Source organism: Artemia sp. Qi Xiang Cuo, chromosome 8 (genome assembly GCF_049724085.1).
Source record: "Artemia sp. Qi Xiang Cuo chromosome 8, ASM4972408v1, whole genome shotgun sequence".
NCBI lineage: Eukaryota > Metazoa > Arthropoda > Branchiopoda > Anostraca > Artemiidae > Artemia > Artemia sp. Qi Xiang Cuo.
Genome location: NC_142801.1, coordinates 43,446,281 through 43,465,849, shown reverse-complemented (window position 1 = coordinate 43,465,849; position 19,569 = coordinate 43,446,281). Strand labels below are relative to the sequence as shown.

The following is a 19,569-nucleotide window of genomic DNA, read 5'->3' as shown; positions in this document are numbered from 1 at the left end:
GAATCTTTACATGTTCAACCTTTTTGGCATTGTTTCTTTTTTGATCATGAAATAAATGTCTGTCGATGATTTATAAAAAAGCTTTTTCTTGCTGTCGACGTTGAAAGACTCCAAGACATTAATTTGAGAGAAAACTAAACATATTCCTGGCTCCCTGTTTAAGTCGTAACTAGTGAAAAAATACAGAAAAAAAACAACAAAAAAACGTAGTAAGTACATGGAACAGATCTGTATCAGATGAAATGCTAAAGCGTTGCCTATAGTAAAGAGCCACGAAGCTTCAATGATTTATACTTGTTGCAATTTTTCCCAGACAGATTTCATACGGAAGGGTGGTCGCGTAAACATCAAAGAAGGCTCATTCGATTGCAAATTGAAAGTTTTAGCTCCTGTTTTAAGAACTTAAAGTGATAGGAGGGGAACCAGTCTCCCCACGCTCTTTTTTCCCCAAATACATTGGATCAAAATTTTGACATAACCATTAGTTCAGAGAAGAATCCCAAACACAATCAAAAACACCCTTTTTCCTTTACCGGCCGTGAAAAGGAAATACCAGCAATATCTAAAGAACGGTTATTTGTATCACATCACTTGGGAAGTGTTTAGGGACATCTTCAACTGAATCAAAAGACACTAATGTGCATCCAGTTTTACGAAAAGACGTATGTTGAGATCAGCTAAGGGTATTAAGTAAACTTTCAGGGCATGTTGAGGGGAATGTTGAAAAAAGGTCAGAGTGCAACCAGCCCTCCTCCCACGCCCTTTTTAGCTGCAATCTCCCCCAAAGACATCAGATCCAAATAGTTATCTAAATTAACAAAGTTCCAAGATTTTCAATACGGATGTTTATTACTCTGCGTTCAGGAAAGTTCTCATTCATCTGAAAGAAGTCTGCCTTTAATGGTTTTTGACTCCGGTTTTCCTTTTTTTGTGACAAATAAACAGATCTTTTTGATAAATGATCTAGACAGGCATTTATATCACAACATTAAAAGACAAATAATTCCAACAAGGTTGAACATGTGAAGATTCTAACTTGTGTTTTATCCCATGTTATTGCCTTATATTTGCAAAATACAAAAAAACTGATTACGGGGTTTCAGTTACAAGAGGGTTCAGTCGCACGGGGGCTCAGTTGCACGGGAGTGCAGTTACAAAGGGGTTCAGTTCCACGGGGGTACAGTTTATTGGGTTCAGTTACACGAGGGTTGAGTTACGTACACATCATTCAAACAATTCATTTTGATTACCCAATTTAGTATTGCTTACTGATTCAAGAATGATGCTTCAATCTGTTTTCAAGATTTTGCATTTCCAGCTCCCCTCTCTTTATGCAACACTGTCCCACACTTGAACAGTGTTGCATTGCAAGTCTTGGACAGGACTTGGTGTCCACTTGGACAGTGGACACCTTAAGCTTTAATCCCTGACGACATTACACAGAAAAGTATAATTAGTAATAAAGATTTAATGCACTAATGTAAAAACTTCGAACTAAAACCACATTAAGACTTAAACGCAAAAATACAACATACGTAACACACTACATCAGTTAGAATAAAGAAAAGTTTATATCACAAGCAAAACTAAATGAAAATATCATATTTACATAATACAAAGAACGAAAGGATACTTGGCCAACGCAGCAGGCTTTCTTAGGCAGGGGACGGCTATTTAGAAAAAGGGATAAGCAACAAAATTTTCAAAATTTTGTAAATATATTACTCCAAATAGAAAAACATTAGAAACATAAGACGTATAAAATATGAACACAGAAAATCAAGAGGGAAACACAATAGGAAACTCGAACTAGTGATTACGTTCATAATTAAGTAGATATTTTAACTTTGAAAGCAAAAGCAAAATAGGCTTAATTTTACTACCCCATTACTGTAGACTTAGTTAAGCAAAGAGTTAATCGCACTGAGTAGGTTTTACGCTTCAGAGGTCCATATATTTACCAAAAATCATTCATTTCTTTTCAAATAAGATGACTTTTTGAGGCCAGATCATATATTCGATCCTCAACGAGATTAGCCACTTATGGATTAGTTGAAATTAATCCCCCCTAATCTCTCATTATCATCAATTACATCAATAATTTTAATGCAACTACTACAATTTACATCAAATAAGGAGGTGAAAATTCTTTTTCTTTTATTAAAGAAACCTCGAAATTTAAGGTTTCTCAATCATAGTTCCTCTAAAATAAAGTGAATTATAAATGAAAGTTTTATGCTGAAGATCGGGACGGAAAGAGGTGTTACATGGCGGTGATGAACTCTAATATGGTTTATTGATATACTTTTCACCGTGACTTTGAACAGAAACTCTAACAAGATAAAATATACGAAACAGAAAAGGGAGAACAAAATACACCAATAAGCAATCCTTTATTCATTTTTCAGGGTGGAAGAGTGGATTAAAAAGAAGAGCGCTCTGAATAAAAAATTACTTATTTTAGATAATAAATGCAGAAGCAAATTTCTACAAAAATTTTTTTTTTTTGTGCATTTCTCAAAACAAGTCAAATTGTTGCAAATGATCATTAAAGTCTTTATTTCCAAAATGATTATGAGTAAAAAAAAGAAAAAAAAAAAATGAAACCACCATACTTTAAATAAAAGGATAAAATATTCAGACAGATTTAAATGATTGAAACGCCACAATTTTAAACTAGCAACGTTTCTTGGTAGCATTGTAAACGCGCAATACATATAGTTCGAACTGCTAAAGGATAATACATGCAGGAAAAACTAATAGGATAAAATTAAAATCTTCGGTGGAAGACAAAATATTGAGGTGGAACAAAAAAGTATCAAAAACAGATAAACATACAATTGAAAATGACAAGGTTTTTTGTATCCAACAAAATTTCGAAAAAAAATTGTGCCATCAAGCGTTTACGCGCTATTTAATATAAAAATTCCATCAAAAGAATGTCGCAATCTAGAACATATTACATCTGAATTAAGCCTTGTAAGATACTTAATATTGGCTATTCTGCCTTAAATATGATTGACAAGAATATCAGGATTCCAGAATGTTGTATAGATCGTTAGGTGGAATTACTCCCCCCCCCCACCTAAAGAGAAACTAATGGGAAAAATGGAAGTCGGTAATCTTATTAGCTAGGAAATATATGAGGATAAATCTCTCTATATACCGGTTTTAAGCAACAGCAAACATTGGAAGATATTCTACAAATTTAATATACAAAATGTTCAAGTCGTAAAATTAGATTCAATAGAAAAATTAGACAAATATTGGATTCATGTGTTTTTTTCGGGCTGATAAATTATCAGTGAGGAGAAAATTGATTTTACGTAATAAGAGTTCAATTATAGCCATTTCACTTCCTAACATAGCTTTCAGCTAAGTTTTTAAACGAAGTATTATATGATTACTCTTTAACTTAGCTACTTTTGTTTATTTGTTGTTTTAGCTTCAAACTTTCCTTTTATGATGTCCACTGTTTTTATATTTGCTCTTTTTTTTTACAATATTTAAAACTCGGTTGCTTTACATTTACTTTTAATTTTTAAACACACTAATTTTTATAAGCAAAAGGCGATTTTTTTTATAAGAGGATTCATATGATTGTAGCTATTTCACTTTTTTTCCCTTCCTTTCTCATTACCTTTTTTATTCTCCTAGCCGAAGCCGTATCCAGGGGTCATAGGGGGTTTACTCCCCCCCCCCCCAAAAAAAAGAAATGTTTGTCCGACTCGTAAAAACGGAACAAAAATGAATATAAACACATTTTTAATGCACTTTTTTAAACTTTTTTTGTACCCCTCCGAAAAATCCTTTTGTGACCTCCTCCCCCCCCCCCCCGAAAAAAAAACTGGATACGGCCCTGCTCCTGCTCCTAGAATATTTTATTTTATTTTTGTCTACCCAGTAACAGACCAGTGGGTCTTTGGACTGAGCCATTCTTCGTTTTTTCTTCATTTTCGATTAAAATAGACATTCATTTCCCAGCCCCCAGGAAATGCACTGCACATAAATGTATCTAGTGCTGGAAAATAAAATTACCAAATTTCTTCCCTTATGTAGTGTTTCAAACAAAGGAGACATTTTCATAACACACTTAATAATGATAAAACCATTCATACCTTAGGAAAGGAATTAAAAAAGCAAATTTAATCTAAATGAGAACTGATATAATATTCATTAGAGATGAGACTTGATACAGTTCAGCTATTTCTTTGTTCAGGACTAGGTATGATACTGTCGGTACTACTGACAGACGCTACGGAAAGCCGAGGACTTCCATTCAAATGTAGGTCCTGAAATAAAAAGAAGACATATATTACTTGATTTCTTTTGTTACTCGTTTTTTGACATGTTTGTACTTTTGTCACATAAATTTGTGAGCCATTTTTGAACACTTCCCAAGGTCCAATTATTTCCAGATTCCGATGACAGTGCAATAATACAAATTCATAATTCCCCATCTTCTATACTCTCCCTTCCAGCCCCCTTCATATTCTTCATAAATCGTCTGTTGGGAGAAATTGGAGATCCATGAAGGCTGAAAGCCTTGAGCATAAGTGGGAGTAGTTTCAAAACGCATGACTAGGCGTGTTTTGCTGCTAGATTTAGATGAAGCATCCGGCTGGTAATGAACCACAAATTGTATGCAACAAAAAGTATAAAACGCTATAAAAAAGGTTATAAAAGTTAAAAAGTTAAAAAAAAGTACTAAAAAATTTTTTATAAAAAGTATAAAACAAACAGTATTGTAAAATAATTGACAGCGTAGCGGTTAGAATATACGTCTGTCGCCATAGTAACTTAGGGTCGAACTTTGACAAGACAAATTCTCGTCTCCGACAATAACTAAAGACTTTTTTAATCTTAGAAGACTAAAAGTAAAAAATGTTGAACAAAATAAAAAAAAACTCTTTTTCAAAACAAACTAAAAAGTAAAAAAAAATATTTTCTCTCAAGAATCGTAAGTGAAAACGAGGGGCGCAAAACGGATTGGATTTTATATGACAGGATCTTTTTAACTCATTTTCCACAACTTACAGACTTTTTAATTTATGCTTTTATAACTTAGATCAATTTGATATCTGTTATATCGACAACCTATACTATCGACAATTAAAATAAATTTTAATGTACTTCATGACATATATAGCACATAGACTCATCTTCAGCAAATTTTTTTATAACTATTCTAAATATTGGTGATGCTATTTTTTATTTAGACCAGGGACACGTCTATCATATAGATGAACTAGGTTACCCGATATAGAAGGAAAAACCTGTTTTATTTTTAATTTAGAAAAAAGAGCAATTTAACACTACGGCTCAAGACGACAAGCAATTCCAACTAAGTCATTTAAACTTGAATTTTTTCTTCACGTTTCCCACCAAATCAAATAGAGAAAGAAAGAAAATACAAAGCAATCAAAATAAAGGAGCTCAAGGAACAATAGGCTGAACACAGCTAAGCGTCATATTTCAGAATCTTTGCCTTACAGAGAGCATCTATTATCATCGGGAGATGAGACGGTATTTCCAGCCTTTAAAATTAGTTTTTAGAGGGCAAAGACACCATTTGGAAGAGGCCCAATGGGGCCAGGCACCCGCAACTTAAGACTAAAGTACACGTGAAATATACGTTGAACAGGAGGACCTATTGAATAAGTACCACTATGCACCGCCTGGTCTTATAAGGCATTGTTGTCTCGACAAAATTCCTGTCTGATGTGGAACTGGTATTATTTGAGATAAACTCTTAAATTACTTAAAATAAACTAAACTACTTAAAATAATTACGACTACTAATTACTTCAAAGTAAATCTTCTTGCCAAAAATTCAATACATATATTTCAGAATGAAATGTTACAAGACTCGAATGATTAAGAGTTCTTGCGTAAATTCTATAGACACAGTAACTGGGTCTTACTATAGCACAGAACCACAGCTAAAAACTCAATGTTTTTTTTTCACTTAAAAAACAGATAAGCGCGCGCTCCTCCTCCACCCCAATCTATTCAAAGGTTAACTCTTTCACCTTTGACACGTAGTTCTAATTTCCTTCAAACCCTACCTTATGACGTCTTCCCATCTTATTCAAGACAGCCTGATTTTCGTTTGGCCTTAGATAGATGACAAAAACTCACAGTCTTTGGCAACCTGTCATCCTTCACCCGTAAACCGTGGCCCAGCCATATTAAGTTTTCTTTCATTATAGCCCTAGTGGGATAGAGCCAAATTTTTCATACAAATTACTGTTTGATATATGGTCGATCAAAGAAGTACTAAAATTATGCTTGGACAATAACATCGGAAAACATAAAACAAATTTTAGCCTTTGGAAGCGCCCACCATTCAGAAGCTGCCAGCCAACCACTGTCATAACCGTGGCTTCCAACATTCTAGTCTTAGTTCAGACTTATCGGCCTTTTTTACTAAACCTTTTTCAGCTACAAAAAAAAAAACGCCCTGCGTCAGGGCTTTTACGTCTTCACTGCATCCACCATATTTGCCCAGACAAAATTTTTCGTACAATAGATTTTTTCCCATTCCTGAAAGCCATTTCTTAAACATTTTTAGAGGTTTTTACTTTTAAACTAATTTCACAAAATTTTGTATCCCAATATTCTTTATAAAATAAAATAGTTAAAGCGAAAAAATCTTAGATTTGTAGTGAGAGGAAGGAAATTACACTTGTTCGTTGCCCAGAACAAAAATATGGTATTTTAAGTAGAATTTCATACTCAGCTGAAATCGATAAAACCAATTTTTGTCTCATAATTTTTTTTTTCATTGCTCCAGAAAAAGATTAATTGTTCCGTAAGTCTTCGAATCTTACTTCTTGTGTGAAATTCTAAAATATATTACGATATTTTTTACAGCACCTAGTATTTTTAAGTAATTTGTCTTTCCTTTTTATTAGAATTTTCGGTATTTCAGACAGAAGTAATGGACGATAGAAAAATACTGACCAAAGTTTTGGTTTATCATAACAAAATTGCATTAAAACCAAAACAAATCTCGCTCGAGCCAAAAATTATACAGAAACGTGCAACTCAATATTTTTCTGATCTGCAAAGAGGCTACTGAAACTAAAACATATCTTTTAGAAAATAAAAAATTATTGTTTCTGTTTATTTTACCATTTGGACCACTACCTCGTAGTTCAAGGTCACAAACATTTTTTAACTTCAAATAATTCATAATAGTATAACTACTTCTTACCACCACTGTGTTATAAGCTCTTACCTCAGGGTTAATGCCAAAATTGAGCGTTTCTCTAGAGCTGGTCACACTCATATCTAAATCTTCATCTGGTGGCCTTGGAGCTCTCGGTGCAGGTCGTCTTGGTGGAACACTAGGTCCTGGAGTACCATCCGAGTGACAAAGTGACCTCTTGTTTATCAGAGGAGGACCTGATGGTGGTAAAGGTCTTATTCCACGACCTGGCGGTGAATCACTCAAGTCTCTGGGCGCCAGGTACGTAAAGGGTCGTGTCTAGTGAAAAATAAAATTTAACGGTCATCATTATGATATCAATGGGGCTGAGCAAAACACCTCAAATAATAAAAAGATAATTTTTTATACCAACTGGGCACTTATATAGAGCTTCCCCCTCCCAATAGAAAAATATTATTCCAATAGTTTTAATATGAACTGGCTTTAAGTGCCTGTTTTTGCAAATGTTCATCTCTTCCCAAAACCTGGTCCTGTCCCTACAAGCAGTCCTCCTTTTTTAAATGACCAATACTTAGTCTTATTATTGTACTTGGAAACTCGTAAGGAGGATAGAGGAGGGTAGTTTAAACACTCCGAATCCACAATTTTGCTTCTTTGACAGTATGTCAAAATGTTTGAAAACTAAAAACGTAACCCTCGTCTAAGATTTTTGAATATATGAAGAGAATCAGGACAGATCAATTACCTTCAAGAGATCTTTTAAATAAATTTGTTAATATTAATGCTTGTTTTATATGACAAAAAAATCGTCTTGTCAATTTTTTAACAAAAGCTTATCTTTAAGAGACCTACAATACCTGTCTGCTATTATTTTGCCAAATTTGCATATCATTTCCAAAAATCATCAAAGGAGCTCGTCAAATGGAATCGTCAAATGGAGTTAATTATATGTACCTCTAAGACGACCTTTGTCAAGATAACCACAGTGGGGTGATTGCCGAAATCCTTAAGTAAGTGCGCACTGACTTTACTCAGTGACACGAATTATGAAAACTTAACTAGAGTTCAAGGGTAAGAGTAGCTGTGACGCATGGGCGATCCGAAAAGCAGATGAAGATTTGCTTTACGTTTTCCAGAGAAATTGTCTACAGATTGTTCTGGGTACCCTGGCTGGCTGACCATATTTCAAATAGAAGGCAGTACGAAAAGTGTGGTTCAATCCCACTTTCTAAAGCTATAATAAGAGAAAGGTTTAGATGGCTTGGGTAAGTTTTGCGGATCAAGGATGACAGATTGCCGAAGATTGTCTTTTTCGGCCAATTGTCTAGGGCTAAACAAAAAACAGGTCGTCCGCGGTTGGGGCGGGAGGATGTCATAAAGAAAGATTTAAAGGAAATGGGAAATTCCTGGGACGGTGTAAAGAGGGAGGCTTTGAATAGATTGGGATGGAGGAGCGCGTAGCTGTGTTGGCCTCAGGCAGCATGGTGCTGCGGTGAGTTGTTAGTAGTAGTAGTAGTATATATTGTCTTTGAATGGTCACTATAAGCAAATTGCTGGGTGCCAAAACTTACGAGTTTCATCCTCCTTAAGAAAAAAAAACCAACCCATATAATATTACAGTTTACAGTTTTTTTGCATAAAACTAGTAGAATAATCAAAATCGTCATTAAGATCAAGGAAAACCAACAGATTATATGTACTTTGAGCCCTTTGAATATCAACAGATGATGCTAGATAGTATGTTTAATTAGAATGAAATAAATTGAAAATTGACCTACTTTAAATAAGAATTTAAATTTAAATTGGTCATTAATTTTTATACCGCAAGACTTAATTATGAAATAAGTAGTAGTAGTAGTAATAGCAGTAGAATTAGTGGTAGCCTTAGAAGCATTAATAGTAGGGTGCAAGTATTGCCTTTTGGTTAGTCCAACATCTCCTTCCCCCCAAAAATGCCCTATAAATTTAAACTTCACACACTAGGTCGTTCCTAAGATATTAATGATACGCTCTTTTGACAAACTGCATGCAGACGGCCTGTTGTGATTCAATTCAACTTCCTCCCTCAATATTCCCAAAAAATTTCACTGTCATACACTTAGCCATAGTTCTAATATCAGTCAGAGAAGTAGTAGTAGTACTAGTTGAACTAGGTGTAGGACTAGTAGTGCTATTAACAGTAATAGCAATAGTGCTAGTAGCAACAGTAGTATTAAAATGTCGCCTTATGGTTAGTTCAACACCCCTCTCATCAAGCTCTGAAAGTTTCAACTTAATACAATTAGCCATTGCTATGATATTGCCGATATACCGGCCCTTTTGATAACCTGTATATCCATAGTTTGTTTTAATTTAGTTGAACTTTTCCTCAACACTTCCTGATATTTTCATCTTCCTAGTCTTAGTGTTAGCAGTAGTTGTAATAGAAGTAGTAGTTGGAGTAGTTGTAGTAATAATAGCAGCCGTGGTAGTAGTATTAGCAGTACCGTGCACATATTGCCTTTGCTCAATTGATCTTCCACCTTAAGAATTCCCTGAAAGTTCTAATTTTACTCCTGTTTTGATTTAGTTCAAATTTTTCCTCTATATTCTCTCTAATTTTCACCTTCATGTCATTAGTCTTAATAGTACTAGTATCATAGTAGTAGTGGTAGCAGTAGGAGTAGTTGTAGTAATAATAGCAGCCATGGTAGTAGTATTAGCAGTACCGTGCACATATTGCCTTTGCTCAATTGATCTTCCACCTTCAGAATTCCCTGAAAGTTCTAACTTAACTCCCTAATCCATTCCTGAGATGTGACCTTTTTACAATCTGCATGCACATAGTTTGTTTCGATTTAGTTCAAATTTTTCCTCAATATTCTCTCTAATTTTCACCTTCATGCCATTAGTCTTAATAGTACTAGTATCATAGTAGTAGTGGTAGCAGTAGGAGTAGTAGTAGTAATAGAAGTAGCAGCGGTATTAACAGCAGTAGTTGTATGCACATGTTGCCGATTGGCCAATTGAAAATCTCCCTCATAATACCATGGAAGTTTCAGCTTGATACGGTGATCCATTCAAAAGAGATTGCTGATACGCCCCTAGGATAATAAGAATGTTCTGATTTAGTTCCACTTTCTCCTCACTATTTTCGCAAATTTTCACCTCAATATCCTCAGCATTGGTAGTACTCGTTAAAGAAGCAGTATCTGTAGTAGTAGCAGCAGTAAAATTAGTAGTAGTAATAGCGGCAGTAGTAGTAGAAGTAGCAGAAGTAGTAGTTGTAGTAATAGCGTGTAAATATTATCTTTTGGTCAATTGATCTTACCCTTTTAGCATTCCCTGAAAGTTCCAACTTAATACCCAAATCCATTCCAAAGATACACGCTTTCGACAATCTAAACGTACATAACGTGCTTTGATTTAGTTCAAATTTTTCCTCTATCAAATTTCACTTATGATATTTGGTTGCACTGCCTATGATATTGCTTATATGCCATTTTGAAAACCAGCATACATTTAGGTTTTTTCCTTTAATTGAAATTAAACGAAACCTTTAATAAAACGTTCCCTAAAAGTTTCACCACAATACCCAGTAAGCCGTTCCTGAGATATCACCGTTATATCCTTTGACAATCTACATGCTCATAGTTTGTTTTGATTTAGTTCAATATCCGCAAAAATATTACTTGAAAGCTTCACCTTAATACCTTTAATTTGCGTAGCAGCATTAGTAGTAGTATGCACATAGCACCATTTGTTTTCTTCAAAAACACCTTCCACACACACTGAATGTTTCAACTTACTACCATCAACCGTTCCTGAAGCATTGCTGATATGTCCTTTTGACAACCTGTATGCAAATAGTGTATTTTGATTTAGCTCAGCACTGTTTCAATACTCCCCAAGTTTTCGCCTAAATTAGTAGCAGTAGTAGTACAGTAAGAGTAGTAGTAGCAGTAATATTAGGATGCAAATATTGTCTTTTGGTTAGTTCAATATCCCCCACAACAACCACTTAAGGTTCAACTTCACACATCAAAGCGTTCCAAGATATTGCAGATACGCCTTTTTTACAACCTGCATACAGACGGCGTGTGGTGATTCAGTTTGACTTGCCCCCTCAATGATCCCGGAAAGTTAAGCTTCTCTTAGGCATAGTTGTAATAGTTGCCACTGTAGTAGTATTAGTAATAGTAGTACTAGTTGTAGGACTTGTACCAGCAACAGTAGAAGCACTAGTATCAGTAGCAGCAGTAGTATTAACATATTGCCTTTGGTCAGTTGAACATCCCCCTCATCAAGCCCTGGAAGTTCCAACATAATACAATTAGCCGGTGCTATAACATTGCCGATATGCCTTTTTAATAAGCTATATATTCATAGTTTTAATTTAGTTCAACTCCCCCCCACACTTCCTAAAATTTCCCATCTTAATAATCTTAGCCTTACAAGTAGTTGCAATAGAAGTAGTATCTGGAATAGTAGTAGTAATATCAGTAGCAGTAGTAGTTGTATTAGTAGTAGCGTGCACATATTGCCTTTAGGTCAATTGATCTTCCCCTTTAGGTATTCTCTGAAAGTTCCAACTTAATACCCAAATCCATTCTTCAAATACGCTCTTTTGATAATCTGTATTCACAGTGTGTTTTGATTTAGTTCAAATTTCTCCCCAATATTCACTTAAACTTTCAGCTTCATACGCCTAGCCTTAATTGCACTAGTATCATAGTAGCAGTGGTAGTAGTAGCAGTTGTAGTGTCGTATTAGTAGTAGTAGTAGTAGTAACAGTAGTAGCAGCAGTAGCAGCATGTACATGTTGCCTTTTGGTCAGTTGAACATCCCTCTAGTAATACCGATGATGTTTCATCTCGATACAGCAAGCAGTTCCAAAAATATCGCTGATATTTTCATTAACAGCCTTACAAGTAGTCGCAATAGTAGTAGTAGTATTAGCAAAACCAGCAGTGGTAGTAGTATTAGTAGTAGGATACATTGGTCAATTGATCTTCCCCTTATGGCATTCTCAGAAAGTTCTGACTTAATGCCAAAATCTATTCTTGAGATGAGCGCTTTTGACAATCTGCATTCACACAGTGCGTTTTGATTTAGTTGAAATTTTCCCAAAATATTCTCTCAAATTTTCACCATCATACGCTTAGCCTTAATAGTACTAGCATTAGCGGTAGTAGGAGGTACTAGTGGTAGTAGTACAAGTAGTAGTAGTGTTGAATTAGTAGTAGTAGTAGCAGCAGTATTAATAGCAGTAGAAGCATGTACATGTTGCCTTTTGGTTAGTTAAACATCCCCCTCATGAAGCCGTTCCAAAAACATTACTGATATGCCCTTTTGACAATCTGTATGTACATTGACTTACTTGACTTACTAACTCACCACGTCTACTGAGAGCGAGAATCGACGGCAAGCACGGAAAGATAACTGTTCTTACCTTCTATACACCGACAAACGAGGCCGAAGATGAAGATAAGGACGACTTCTATGCGGTACTGTCCTCGGAGCTCTTATCTGTATCTCCACACGATTACCTCCTAGTCCTAGAAGACTTCAACGCTAATGTGGCCAACAGCTCTATTCTATACGATGCTGCTGTTGGACCCGGGGCAGTTGAAGCTCTGAATGGTAATGATGAGTGGCTGCTCAATTGCTGCATCACCCGCACTCTATCAGTCACAATTACCTGGTTTGTGAGAAAAGACATTGCAAAGTACACATGGTACAGCAATGATGGCAGGACAAAAAAAAAAATGCTGGATTACATCATTGTTCGACGACGCTGGCTTTCGTCTGTCCAGAACTACCGCTCATACAGGGGTGCCGAGCTCAGCAATGCCGACCATCGTCTCTTCTCTGCAAGGATAAAACTCAGCCTAAGGGCCAATAAGAGTAACTCCTCATCCACCAAGAAGATAGGCACCTGTCGACTGAAGCAAGATCCCTCGGTTCGTGAGCAGTATATGGTCGAAGTCTCTAACCGCTTCGAAACTCTCCAACTGTGTTCAGAAAGCGAGTCAGCATGGACCAGTTTCAAAGTGTTCTCAGAGCAGCTACCGAATTTGTGGGATCGATGCCGCGAAAGAAGAAAGAGCGAATTAGCAACCAGGAGTTTGAAATAATTGAGCAGAGACGGCGAGCGAGATTACGAGGAGATATGACACTCTACAGACAGCTCAACAAATAACGCAACTCCTTACTTCAAGGGAAAAAGAAAGCCCTCATTACGGGCAAAGCCGCTAAGCCTAAGCAAACAGTCTAAAAAGTAGACATAGGCGCAGTATTCAAGATCCTGCACGAGCTGACTGGCCAACATGCCATGACGTTCACAAGCCTGAAAGCAGCGAATGGAGAAACTATATACGATCAGTGTCAATGTGTTGGTCTCTGGGAGAAACACTTTAAAAAGCTGCTAAACTCAGATCCACCCGACTGCAGGCCTTGTTGCCACTGCTGCAGAAGCTACCCCTGCCCACGAAGACGCCGAACTTTCTCCTGAGGAGATTAAATCGACAGTGAGGAAACTAAAAAACAATAAAGTAGCTGACACCTGTGGCATCGCTCCAGAGCTACTTACTACGGGCCACCCTGCAACGATACTTTGGCTGGAGATTGTGTTCAGCGTAATCTGGCGCACTGAAGTTATACCGTCGACCTGGAAGAAAGGAATCATCGTGCCAGTGTTTAATCACAAGGGGAACAAGGCAGATTGCAGCACCTACCGTCGTATCCCCCTACTCTCTGTTCCAGGAAAACTCCTTGCAATGCTCCTGTTGAAAAGTGCAATAAGTTTCCTTCATTCTTTATGCCGCCCCCAAAAGGCCGGATTCATGCCATGAAGATCGACAACTGAACAGATTCATACGGTCAGACAGATCGTTGAGAAGACACTGGAATTCAACAAGAAAGCTTACATAGCTTTCATTCATTTTCGTTCTGCCTTTTGCACTGTTGACAGGCAGTCCCTTTGGCTAATCTTGAAAGATACCAACAAAGATAGTCAGCCTCTTTAAAGAACTCTACAGCAGCACAGAAAGCGCCGTTCTTGTTAACGGGATGCTTTCTTCTTCCTTCCCGATGTACGGCAAGGTTGCACTGCTGCACCTGCGCTGTTTAACTGCGTCATCGACCACATTTTGAACGAGACACACCGTGTCCACCCTTTTGGCATAAGTTATGCCGGGAGGACTTTGTCTGATGTTGATTTTGCCGACAATGTAGCCGTTCTTAGCGAAAATCTCGACCAACTTAAGTCTGTACTCGAGACGATCTCCTCCACTGCCTCGGGAGTTGGGCTGCGAATCAACTGGAAGAAAACGAAGATCATGCACATAGAAAAAATCACATCGACATCACTCTTAACTGTTGCGATCAAAGCCCAAGCTATTGTCTTGGTAAAACAGTTCACGTATCTCAGATGAATTATATCATCAAATGGCACAATTGACGCCGAAATCTCAGCCAGATCAGCCAAGGTAAACTGTATTCTGACGGCTCCTAAGAGCGGTCTTCCACAAACCGCTAATTAGTTGCCGTACAAAAGCCCATATCTATAACGCCACAGTCTTAAGCATCATGCTGTATTATTTTGAGACATAGCCAATAACCCAGACGCAGCTAAGAAATGTAGTTGCCATCCAAACTAGACACCTGTGTTGAGTTGAAGGCTTAAAATGGTATGACAAGATTCGCAATAATGAGATCCTGAGAACCTTCAAGTTAGTGAGCCTCTCCACCCAAATAGAAGCTTGTTCTCTAAGATGGTATGGCCACTTACTCCACCTTCAGCCAACTAGCCCTGCAAGGATCATATCGGACTTCAATCCCTCGATTGTCTAGAAACGTCCTCGAGGGAGACCGCGCACTACATGGGCTGATGTTATAAATCAACGCCTCTTCGACCGCAACATCGACCCAAATGAGGCCCCATCCTTAGACCTGGACAGGGCTGCTTGGAGAAGACTGACAGCACTGTCAACCAGTTCCCTCTACGCTGGCGACCCTGCTGAGCAAGAGCGTTAAGTCAAAGACTATATCCAAAGGCCGTTCTCAGCAAAACAAACGAAGAAAAAACCAATATAAAAGAAACCCACATTAAAATTCAATCGTTAAAACTAAAAAAAGTTTTTTAAAATTTTCAAAAAAGCCCTAGCATCATTAAATCAAGGATGTTCAACCAGAACCTAGTTGGACTTTGGTCCTGGTTGAACTTCCTTGAAGTAATGATATCAGTTCTGTTTTAAAAATTCTAAAAAGCTTTTATCAGTTTCAACGATTGAATTTTAATGTGAGTTTCTTTTATATTGTTTTTTTCTTCGTTTGTTTTGTTGAGGACGGCCCTTGTATATAGGGTAGAAATATTCATTTAAAGTTGCGTTCCACTGACTTACATAAAAATTTCCCTATTGTTCTACTTATTGTTTATGATGGAAAGGCAGTGTGGTCTTCGTCGCTATTTACGGTAGTGGTATTAGTAGTAGCAGTAGTAGTAGCAGCGTGCAAACGTTGCCTTTTTGTTCAATTGGCCATTTCCTGGCAGTTCCAAATTAATATGCTCAGTCATTCTTGAGTTACACCCTTTTTACAACCCGTATAGACATAACGTTTTTTTTTTTATCTAGTTCAACACTCACCTTACCATTCTCTGGACATCTTTCGTCTTTTTGGAAAGTAAAGGTCAAACATGCCCACCTTTCCCAATAACATATACTATACGTAAACAATGGACGAATTTCCTTACACACAGCCTTACAATTCCAATACAAATATCCCCTGTTTTTTCGATTGCTTCTTAGTTTTAACTAGTTTTCAAACGATTCGAATACTCACATTTCAAATGAAGAGACATTGAACAAAAAATATAAATAAAGGTTTTCTCACGAAATTCTATAACGAAAAAGAAGCCAAAAACGAACGAAGCTTTATATATTAGGAACTGAATATAAACAATAAAAATAATGTAATGAAGGAACTTTAAAGACAGTGAACTGCAGAAGAATAAAAACAATCCTCAGTATCTTCTTTTTTTTTTGTATGAAGGAAAGCAGTGTCATCAATGTCATTATTTACGAATTGAATGAAGTACGTACAAATTACGAACTACGAATTGTATTGGCCGGGGGGCCAAATGTATTGAAAGGCAATCGTTCTACAGAACATTTTGCAATCTCTAAGTTGAAAAGTATGTAAATCTCCAAACAAAATCAAAAGAATTTTTTAAGTTATCACCCCAGCAATTCTATTCCCTCCCGGTGCTACCAATTTGTTTCAGAACAAAAGTATTCTACTATCTACATGTGGCATATTTAAGATAAATAATGTTTGCTTCATTTACCACGTCACTACAACAGTAAATTAGTAGATAAGTTTCACCATATTTGGGGTTCGATTCCAGCTGCCACAAGATTGGGCAACATGCTTGCTACTTGTTTCTGTTCCTGCAATTGAACCGTTGGTTTGACGCCCTATGCATCATCAATGGATCTCGAGAATCTTTATCCTGTTTTTTTTTTACCTTATTGATATACTATTTCAAGTAAATGGACCCAATGGAGCTGTTTGTAACAGGACTATAGAATCTGATGTCTGTGTAAGAAGCACTTTCTCCTTTTTTTGCTTCCTGTAGATGGTTAAATAATGTTTTGTTATATAGTGCGTGCAGTCATTTTAAACGAGAAAACATAAAAGACAAACCTTAACAAAAAACACAAGATACAAGAGAAGACGATTCAGAAGTTACGGTGAAAAGGAAACTGAATAAAAAACAAGATAATGAATGGTAGAACTAAATTTTCAACATAAAATTTCAAGTTAAAAGTTAGCTGTCTTATTAAAAGTATTACTAATTTTTCCAATATATCCAGGTTAATCCTAAATTGACAGACAGTGTGGTCTAAGAAATTGTGTATCAACAGCTTTCTAAATGTTAAAATTACACTTAAAGAGTACATTCGTAATAATATAACATTCAAAATACTTACTTTTTGTACTTGCTGGCTTGCCAAAAAAGAAGCGGAGTTCACAAGACCTGGATTGAGACACAATTAAATTAGTTGCTCATACAAACATAAGCTATTTTCTAAAGATGAATTACGCACTTTAACCAGCTAAATATTATCGAAGCTGCATTTATATTAATTCTGGATAGACAATTCATACCACACTTAGAAGCAACTTGAACTTGCAACCCAAATGAAATGATTACCGCAGTGATGACGTCATTTGTAATTAACTCTGAGAAAATGTATTTTATTTTCTTGCATGATTATTTAGTGAATCTTAATAATTAAATGATTTGGACAAAAGTTACATAAAAAATATGTAATATTGTCAGGTTCCTCTACGTTATGCGTTTCTTTGTAAGCTGTATCAAAATGTTATGTATGCCAGGCAAGGCCATACCCAGGTGGAGGGGGAGGGGAGGGGGGGGAGAGTTAAGGTGTCTGAACTCCCGTCCGAAATTATTTTGTGACTCGTAAAAACAATTCACGTAAACACATTTTTTATGCATTTTCTTAGTTACACCCCCCCCCCAAAAAAAAACTCTACAGAAAAAGAATCCTGGATACGGCCTCGATACTAGGTTTCCCTAGCTTTAATCATCTCTTTTAGGACCATGCAAAAATTGGTAACATGTCGGCCTACTGTCATGACAACGAAAGCTAGATCTGTTAGAATTTTTTTTTAGATACAGAAAAAAGGGGCTAAATCTGGTCTTTTCATGGTCACAGCAATAGCTGCAACCTCATGAAGAGCAAACAAACAAACACGTCTTCAAAGAAACCGTGTAGAAAAAACAAAATCCCAAATGACACCGATTTGGAAACAATAACTATTATCCAGATTTAAGTGAATAATAATTTTTAATTATTGAAACCCCCTAAAGACTCTCATGACGAATGAGTCTTGAAACCCCGCAAAGATGACGCCAAATCGAAATAAGAAGGCCACCCTTGAAATCACCCTCGCCAAACTATTGGAGGTTTATTGTGCACCATCTTAAAAAACAAAGAGAATCATTACGTATGTATGAATAGCTTTAGTATATTTCCTTTTTTACTTCGTCCTTGCGCTAGCAGACTACTAGAAAGTCTTAGAGACGTGGTTACAGATTTGAAAGATAATACTTATGTATAAGTACTTTTTATAACTTTGCCTTGAGAGTACCAGAGTATAGTATACATGGTACAGAAACAGCACTTTTTGGGACAATTTCCGGAGTGAAAGTGGGGAAACATAAAGAGTAAATCACTTAAAGCACCATCGTTAAAAACTAACTGGAAATTCACAATCCTCCATCATACATAAAGCAGTAGTTAAAACAAAGCAAAGAAGAAACTTCGGCCGAATATAACTGCAGATTAACAAATGCCCTAAAAACACTGCCTAGAGAGAAAATAATATGGTTTTACACTGATTTAGGAATGGTAAATTACTACCCAGATTGTACTTAACAATGAACTGTAATTATCAAAACACTTCTTTAAGAATTCTAAAAAAGGCATTAAACCCCTCAAAATCACGGTCGATTCAAATAAAATGTATCCTATTTGAACTGTCGTGGCCAAAAACCATTCGCCCAGGGTTTACAGCCCCTGTATTGAAGACCAGAGAGAGTTGTATTTTGGGGTGAGTGGCAATGATGTCTCCTTTTCTTCTTCAGCACAATCAAGTTACTACAAGATCATAAAGAGATGGTTCAGGGCTCATTTGACATACTTTGTGTGCTTTTAATAAATGCGTATCGATAGTGCCAGAGTTAAATACCATATGGCAGAAAAAATAGCGGATTTCTGGCCATTTCTGGAGCTAAGAAGGTTAGGACACGGTTTAGACCTTCTTTAGAATGATGTTTTAAGGGAAATTGATGAAATCATTATAAACTTGATTAGGTATATGTATATCGATTAAGCGCCAGATAAGGCACTACCACATGAAATTAAGACTAAGCCGTACAGGGACGAATAAAGACTCGTTTGAAAGCTAATGCTGACTCCTACACACTGTTTTGGACGTACAACGTCACTTGTACGTCCCATATACTATTGAAAAGGGCATATTTCATGAATGGAGAGAGTTTGAAAACCACTTAGTCCCTCTTAAGAAAGGCATTGTTTAGGAGAATTGTTGCAATGAATAAACACTTGCTTAGATTCGGAAATTAAGTACCAGATGAGAAACTACCATACAGAACTAAGATTTCAGGTATTATTAATTTAATTTTAAATTAACAAGATATGATATCCAGGCTCAGATGGCATTCCTTGCTGACCAATCTTCCTTTCATTATACAGGAAGACCAGGAATGGGAATTTTCCCAAAAAGATGAAATAAAATCTAGCATAAAAAATATAGTTTACTAATGTTCAGTATCGTCGGAGGAGTTCTTTGAGTATCCTCCA

The 19,569-nt window shown here is 36.4% G+C and overlaps 1 protein-coding gene across 2 annotated transcripts in view; it reads right to left on the bottom strand.

The window, feature by feature from the left end:
* Positions 1-1,459: 1,459 nt before the first annotated feature.
* Positions 1,460-19,569, bottom strand: part of gek (serine/threonine-protein kinase gek) — a 252,003-nt gene continuing 233,893 nt past the window's right edge. For both annotated transcript variants that reach the window (XM_089093462.1, XM_089093463.1), the window contains 3 exons: positions 17,149-17,195; positions 7,244-7,492; positions 1,460-4,292 (listed from right to left, as the gene is read on the bottom strand). In XM_089093462.1, coding sequence (XP_088949588.1) covers positions 4,200-4,292; positions 7,244-7,492; positions 17,149-17,195 — 389 coding nt within the window. In that variant the 3' untranslated portion in view covers positions 1,460-4,199. The remainder of the gene's footprint in view (positions 4,293-7,243; positions 7,493-17,148; positions 17,196-19,569) is intronic.